Source organism: Saccopteryx leptura, chromosome 4 (assembly GCF_036850995.1).
Source record: "Saccopteryx leptura isolate mSacLep1 chromosome 4, mSacLep1_pri_phased_curated, whole genome shotgun sequence".
Lineage (NCBI taxonomy): Eukaryota > Metazoa > Chordata > Mammalia > Chiroptera > Emballonuridae > Saccopteryx > Saccopteryx leptura.
In genome coordinates this window covers 223,812,808-223,821,199 of record NC_089506.1, presented here as the reverse complement: position 1 = coordinate 223,821,199, position 8,392 = coordinate 223,812,808, and the positions used below count along the sequence as shown (strand labels likewise).

The 8,392-nt window shown below is 52.1% G+C and overlaps 1 protein-coding gene across 1 annotated transcript in view; it reads right to left on the bottom strand.

Annotated features, from left to right (window-relative positions):
* Nucleotides 1-207: 207 nt before the first annotated feature.
* Nucleotides 208-8,392, bottom strand: part of GPR139 (G protein-coupled receptor 139) — a 37,137-nt gene continuing 28,952 nt past the window's right edge. The window contains exon 2 of the mRNA XM_066380093.1: nt 208-1,145. Coding sequence (XP_066236190.1) covers nt 208-1,145 — 938 coding nt within the window. The remainder of the gene's footprint in view (nt 1,146-8,392) is intronic.

The window sequence follows — 8,392 nt, the reverse complement described above, 5'->3', positions numbered from 1 at the left end:
CACCAAGGGAACAAGCGACTCGCGGTCTTCCTTCTTCTCTTCCACCTTCTGTCGTCTGCCAGTCCGAGAGTGGCTCAGTCTGTCTGCGGAGGGAGGAAGTCAAGGCAGCATTCTCACAGGGAGCTGTTGAGCCATAAGCTGGGCCACACTCCAATCTGGACATAGATCAGGCCGAGGCAGAAGATGCCAGACCTGGGGCGGGGGGTGTCATGGGGTGACTCTCACAGCTTTTCCGTGTTTGTCGTACTGGTACACCACCGTCTTCACACAGTGGGAGTTGGCCGGTGAGATCCAGGGGCTGCTGGTGATGGAGAAGTTGTGGTTGGTGTAGAACTGGACGGGTTGCTTCTGGCACTTGAAGAAGGCCTTGAGCGTGGCGGCCGCCATGGCGCGGAAGCGCTTGCTGATGAAGCAGTAGAGGAAGAAGTTGATGGCCGTGTTCAGGAGGGCCAGCATGTTGGCCACGTCCGACACCACGTGCACCAGCCAGCGGTTCCCGACGACGGGCGCCCCGTACAGGTGGTAGAGGATCATGACGATGCGGGGCGCCCAGAGGGCGGCGAAGATGGAGGTGATGGTGAACAAGATGGCAGTGGTCTTCCCCGTCGAGTAGCCTCGGAGGCGCAGGCTGGTCTTCCTGCGGAGCTTGTAGACGATGATGGAGTTCAGGACGAAGAAGATGGAGCAGGGCACCAGGTAGACGGTGAAGCAGTGGCCCCAGACGAGCACGTGGTGCGCGGAGGTGCTGGTGTAGTCTTCCGTCCAGATGTTGGGCCACCAGTAGTAGGGGATGCTGGTCAGGAAGCAGGTGAGGTACACGCCCAGGATGACTCTGCGGGTGCGGGCGGGGTAGGAGACCGTGTGGTACCTGAGCGGGTGGCAGACAGCGATGTACCGGTCCACGGTCAGGGGCACGGTGATCCAGGTGGAGGTGTGGATGGAGGAGAACTCCAGCACTTCTATGATCTTGTCCGGCACCTGGGGCAGCTGCATGCGCAAGATGAAATCTTCCAGCAGGAAGTCCACAAACACAATGAAAACGAGGACCAAGATGTCGGCCGCTGCCAGGGCCAAGAGGTAGTTGTAGGAGGACTTCTGCCGCCTGGCCACCAGCTGCGAGAGGATGATCACCGTCAGGATGTTGGCTGTGGAGAGAAGAGAGCTGCTTTATCTCTGGAGCAGGGTGACTTTGTGGGCTACACCAGGGCACGGGTTTATTGGGGGGTGCTCCCAGGAAAGCTGCAGGAACAGGACCACGGCTTTCAAGGGTTACTCTCTGCACCACACATAGCGCCTCACATGAACATCTGGGTCCTGGTTTTACCCAGTTTTATTCTCATATTGTTTATTCTTTCTTCATACAGTCAGGACAGGTCCTCACTGCAGACAGACAGTGGGGGCTCAGAGAGCTTAAGAAACTTACTTAGAGTCACACAGCAAGGGTGACAGAGACCACACCTGGATACACTCATCCCAGATCCCATGATCTTTCTTTTGTCCAGCTGCATGGAGACTACCAGGCTCGAATGGCTTTTCTTGCTTTAGGAATTCAGGCAGGAGACTGGGCCAAATGACCTCCTAAGAACCTTTTTAGAAATTGGATTTCAGGTCTTTTCCTTTTTAGATAGGTTTAGAATTGAAGAAACAGAGAAGATCATGACCTTCCAATTAATTTAAAGATAAATTATGATGATTATTCCCAAGCAGGTAATCTACACACATGATACACAATTAAAAAATAAAAACAGAGAAAAGTAAATTTTCTCTCCAGTCTTGGTCTCCAAACACCCATGCATAACCTCCGTCAGGGCAATCACAGTTAGTAAGTGACCCTGCTTACGTTTGTCCGTATAATATAGCTGAGTAGAGTTTTTGCAGAGAGAGTAGCACTACATTATTTTCCTTGGGGTCAGATTTGTTTGCAAAATGCATCCACATAATTTCTCATTAGTTCTGAAAACAAATGTCTTTTTGAATAACACACATCTGGAAAGTCAATAGGGACTTACTCTAGAATGCTATTCCAATGAATAATATCTGGATGTCATTGCACACATTTGTGCTCATTTATTCTCAGAGTCAACCCTGAATTTTGAACATTATTAATCCTATTTTGCAAACAAGGCTCTCAGAGAACTATGTCCCTTGTCTGAACTCCAGTGACAGTGCTGGAATCTAGAAATCTCTTTTTTTCTTTTCTTTAAAATATTAAACAATACTTCACATGTAAAAAATGTCTTGTAATATACACACCCTTGGGTACTCAAGTTAAACAAATTTTAACATTTTGTTATATTTGCTTCTGTGAGAGGAAGGGAGGCAGAGAGACTCCTGCATGTGCCCTGACTGGGAACCACCCATCAAGCCCACTAGGGGGCGATGCTCTGCCTATCTGAGGCACTGCTTCATTGTTCTGTTGCTCAGCAACAGAGCTCTTCTTAGTGCCTGAGGTGGAGGCCATGGAGCCATCCTCAGCGCCCCAAGCCAACTCGCTCCAATCAAGCCATGGCTGCAGGAGGAGAAGAGAGAGAGAGAGAGAGAGAGAGAGAGAGAAAGGGGGGAAGGCTGGAGAAGCAGATGGTTGCTTCTCCTGTGTGCTCTGACTGGAAATCAAACCCAGGACATCCACATGCCAGGCCAATGCTCTACCACTGAGCCAACCGGCCAGGGTCACTTTTTTTTTTAATAAAAAAAGAAACAACACTATAGATACAGTTGAAGTCCTCTTTTAAATTGCTGTAGGAGGGTATGGGGGCAAACTGGTGCAGGACAAAGACTTAACTTGGGGGGTGAGTGTACATTAAAGTGTATAGAGTTGTGTTGTAGCATCGGGCACCTGGAGCCCGTATAATTACATTAACCAGTGTCACCCTAATAAATCCAATTAAAAGAAATAAATGAATTAAAAAAATGAATCGCTGCAGTTTCATTTTTCCCTCCTTCTTTCTCTCTCTCCCTGGAGGCAGGCACAGAGCTGCCTCTTCAGGACCGTGCTGTGTCCTTCTACTTTCTTCTTCACTAAAAAAACATTACTTTTAAAATTGTTTATTTTATTGATTTTAGAGAGAGAGGAAGGGAGAGAGGGAGAGAGACAGGAACATCGATCTGCTCCTGTATGTGCCCTGACTGGGGATCGAACCTCTGTGCTTGGGGATGATGCTTTCACCAGCTGAACTATCCGGCCGGGGCCTTTTACCTCCTTTTATACTGAATCTACCATCCAGCATGCTGCTTTTTACCTTCAGCATTCGTTTCTGAGGCTTGTGTTGGTTGATACACACAGATCTGGTTGACCTGATTTAATGACTCTAGCATTCCACTGTGCAAACTTAGTGCAATCTATTTATTCATATGCACACATACACAGACATATCTCTACAATAGAGATCTACACACATGTTTGGATACGTGTAGAAATGTGTACATATCCAAATTCTTTAAAAACATTTCTGCCCCGCCTAATGAATGCTTTAGGTCAGGAAGTCATCAACTCTATATTGCTAGGCGTTCCTATTTGACATTTTCTTCAGTTCCTAGTACTTGCCTTTTCTTGAGCGACTAACCCGCAGACACTAAGTTTCCTATTTTTTTTCCCGTAGATCCCGCGGGGCGCCATGAAGACACTTAGGAGATCCTTCGGACGAGACAGATGTGTGGGCGACCGAGGCCCACAGGGGAAAGAAACATGCCTGTGAACTGATTTTCTAGAGTAGGATTGAGAAGGTAGAGTTTTTAACTCCTGACTCTTGACATTCACAGTTAATTCCCCACATCAAAACTCCTTTCCTTTCCACAGTGACCTGTCCCCCCCCCAACAACATAGTGGTGTTGACAGAATCTGTGCGTATTTACAATGGGGGGGGGAAGTGAAGAAATTCAAGTTGTCACTGCCTGAAGTTCCATTTCAGTTCTTCCCTCTCATTAAACAAAGAGTCTGTTGTTGTGGACACCCCGCCAGTCTTACCCAAGCAAGCCCCAGTGAATTTCGTGATCCAAACATCAATGCTTCTGGAAAGCACATCCCGTCCGTCCGCGGTGTCGTTGGACAGGTTGACACTCCTGCGAGGTCCGGAGCCCATGTCTGGTGATTGCAAAGCTTCCTGGTTGTCTTCTCGGGGGAATTAATTTCCTGCACTTTGCAGCGTGTGGGGGGAAGAGGCTAAGGGAACAGCACAGGCTGTCAGACCCCACCACAGAACGGTCACCTGCCAGGCACGGGTCAAAGTCTCCCAGGGGTATTGTCGGTGTCTGTGAGGACAAGAGGTCCCTGCAGACTCCTTGGGAGAGGCAGCTGGGAACAAAGCACTGACTGGGAGTTCTCACTTTATATCTCGTAGTTCCGCTCTGTTTCTTTTTCTTTTCTTTTTTTGTCTTTGAAAATTACCCCATGGTTCCTGGCTTGAGCCCAGATGTCGCTGGCTTGAGCAAGGGGTCACTGGCTCAGCTGGAGCCCCCAGGTCAAGGCACATATGAAGAGCAATCAATGAACAACTAAGGTGCCGCAACAACAAGTTGATGCTTCTCATCTCTCTCCCTTCCCGCCTGTCTGTTCCTGTGTGTCCATTTCTCTCTCTCTCAAAAAAGAAATCATGGATTTTTTTTTCTATTTTAATTATAGTCACGGGATATTCATTCATGACTAAATAGTGCTTATTTTATTTTTTGGCCACCGCAGACCTTAGTTAAGCATCTTTGTATATTTCTATTAAATAAATTCCCCAAAGGAAAAGTGATAGTTTAAAGGGTAACACATTATTTTTCCATCCGTTCCTCCTTTTTGTTTTTTCTTTTCCCCAAAGGTAGCCAAGAGAATTTGTAAAGAAAAAAAGAGCTCACGTTGGAGCTGCCAGAGGATTTAGGCTTGACACCAGGCACACTGTGTGACTGCCACGGCCGTACCATGACCAAGAGCAGGTCACCGATACCCCAGAGTCGCTGGCCCATGCAGCTCCTCTGAAAAGGGCGGAGAGTTTCCTCGTCTGAGCTGAGTCAGTCCCTGGGACGACATTCTGAACACCCGTTGTCTCTGCAGCCTAACTGATGTTCTCGTGGGTTTCCAAGAGAGAGCCGCTCCCCTCTTTCAGCCACGTCCCCAGTGACTGGAATGCGTCCCCCTTCCAGCTGCACGAGGAGGTCAGCCCCCGTGACCTGCAGACACCCATGACTCCCCGAGACCACGAGCTACCCCCCCACCCCGTGTCCTCTCAGCTGCTCCCAGGACATGTAGGTCAGACGGGGATCGGAGACTGAATTGCGGGGGGGGGGGGGCATGGCCTCTTGGAAGCTACCGCTTCCCTCGCTGTGACCTGCTCCCCTCTGGGAGCGGAAGGGAGGGGACGAGGAAAGACGATGACAGCTGGACTCGGGGCTCAGTCTCTTTGGCGTCCGGATGGCGTCAGCAGGTGTTCAGGGGGTGCTGGTCTGAGGGCTCCCAGGAGAGAGGCAGGGAAGGCTGTCTGTAGGGTCACTGCCCCCCCCCCCCCAGCGGTTCCAGCTGCAGACACCGCCCTGTTTCCCACTGTTCCACTTGCTCCGGTGCGGGAACTTGGAACACAGAGTGTCTTTCCTGTAGCTGGTGATTTGGGGACACAGAACAGACGGCAGGTGGAGATCGAGCCATGGGAGACGCACAGAACAGACGGCGGGTGGAGATCGAGCCGTGGGAGACGCACAGAACAGATGGCAGGTGGAGATCGAGCCGTGGGAGACACCTCTGGGTCAGCGTGGGTGCCAACACAGGCCCCTGGGTGCCCTTGATCAAGCCATTTTCCTTCCCAGGGTCTTGGTTCCCAGTTCCGCAAAATGGGCCAGTTGGTGGCAAAGCAATAACGATGAAGACAGTCATTGTGTCTCACGTCCTAGTGCAGGTGAGCGAGGGTCTGACGGACAGGCGGGGCAATGAGCAGCACGTGCAAAGGCCAGGAGGTAGGAAAGAGGAAGGCCCCCACCCTGCTCTCAGCGCGGTCGACTCTGTGTCGGGCCCTGAGCTCACGTCTGCACGTACAGGGAGTCTATTTCGTATCTAGAACATCCGATATGACCTGAGATTAAACATCCAGGGTAAATCCTTCCTAATAAAGTATGTCACGTTTCCATTCCCTCGTGTAGAGGAAAGGGGCTGAGGCCCCAGGGAAGGCTTGAGAAGACGACTGAGCCTGGACACAAAGGGGTGAAACGTCTCTTTCAGTTCCCCCGCTCACGACACCTGAGACACGAGAACCGAGCTCACTGAACAACCATCGGAACGCTCATTAACGGGAGTTCCGTTTACGAAACACTTACTCTACGTGGCTTCCTGGGGAGAGGCTTGATTCGCATGAACTCTGACCCTCACAGGACGTGAGGAGGGAGGTACTATCCTCTCCCCCTTACCGAGACGGGAACACTGAGGCTCGGTGGGGAAGGAGCCTGTCTCCCTCAGACATCCAGTCGGAGCCAGACCCAGGGCTCAGAACCAGCTCATCAGCCTCGGGAGCCCACGCGAGACACCTGCCTGTCCACGCGCTTCTGCACGTGGCTCAAGGGAGCTGACGTCACACCAAGGAGAAGTGAACCGGTTCATTTTTTCCCTTCCTTTCCTTTTTTCTTTTTTAGATTTAAACAAACAATGTAGGTCAGCTGGCACGAATGTGCCATGAGAGTACATGCAGAGGAGTTGCAGGGTCTTTGAGGATACCCACCACCCCCAGTGCCCAGGGACCAGCGGGGGAGAGAGACGGTGAGTTCCTCTCTGCCCCTGAGGATTGAATTACTTTCTTGAAATCCAGGGCGTGTGACTGAGACCCTCTCCACTGCCCCTTCCGACATCGTGTGACATCCCGCTGACCGACTGTCTCTTATACTCGCCCCAGGGGCTCACTGGCAGTCCCATGCGCCCCCCCCCCCCTTGCAGCTGGTGCCTGCCCTGCGCACGGGATGCTCGCTGTTCTTGCTGTTTCGTAGCCCCGGGGTGATGGTCATGGGGTGTCAGTGAACCCACGGGAAGCCAGAGGCTCCTGGGGTCTTCGTCGGAGTTCACTGGGGTGTCAGAGACGAACTGTGGCTCTGCTTGGGTCGTCTCTGTTTGAGTAAACATCTTCAGCTAGGCACCACCCCTCTGCCTCCCGGTGGCTGTCAGGGGTGGGTATTTTAGCTGTGGTCAAATAGCTGATCAATTGTGCATATAAAACACAGCCTACACAAAGCCTTCATTTTCTGTTGCCCGTCTTTTTTCAGAAGAATGTAAGGAGGCTGGCGCTTATTTATTCACTCAACAACCATCGACCGAGCCGCCCACCATGCACCAGGCACTGGGCCAGAAACGGGACGTAGCAATGAACAGACACGCAGGTGGATGGAGGCCACACGGTGCTTACAATCTATTTTGACGGAGTGTTATTCCGTTCTGCTACCTACTCGCTGTGTGGCCTTGTGTAAGCCACACACTTCTCTGGGCTGCCTTCTTTCATTCAGAAAGTGTGTGTCGTGTGCCGTGCACAGTGCTGAGGCGAGGGGTGAGGGGGGGAGGTCTCTTTCGCCTCCAGGGAGACAGGCAGACAAGGGAAAAGAGGTTGCATGAACACGCAGCATGACCCAGAGGGCCCAGGCATTCTCTTGGGCCCACAAAGAGGCAGTGGCCACGCTGTTCGACACCGGAACCAGGAAGGGCCGCGCAGGGTCGTGACGGAGGCGACAGGAGAGTGGCACTCCCAGATCCCGCAGCGGCGTGAGCCACGGGGCCCCAGCTTTCTTCCCATCCTGAGGGTGTCTCTTTCGTGGGGACCTCCTCCTAGGGGCAGCTGTCGCCCTGCAGCCGAGGTCACATGCAAACGGCAGCCGTCAGCGGTTGACGCTGCACCCCAGTATGAGCTCTGCATCGCACTGTCCCCAACTCAGAAGAGGAAAAGGCAGTCACGTGGGATGACAAGGGGGAAAACACGAGCTCTTACAGACAAACGTTTCAGAGCGTGTTGTCGGGGTTCCTCTACCTGCCCAGACACGGCCAGAGCAGACCACCACCATGATGACCAGCACTCGGAAGCTTCAAGAGGCGGGTCAGGGGCTCCCGGGGTCATCCCAGCGAGACCAGTGGCCAAGAGTTCAGCTGTGGGGGCCAGGCTGTGAGGGTTCAGACCTGCGTCGGCCGCTTTCTGTCCGTGCGACTCTGAGCAGCTGACTTCCCTTTCCCGTGCCCCAGTTTACTCACCTGTGGAAAGCATGATGACATGGCGCCCACCACAGGCTCTGGTGAGCACTCAATGAAACCATACAGGAGAAGAGCCCAGCCCAGCGCCTGGTACCACGCCTGCTATATGGATTTCACCATAATTACTACCTAGCAAGCAGGTGAGCAATGCAGAAGGGCAAGAAATCTGTCTGTTTCGCTTCGTGTTATTAAGATATTGCCGATCTC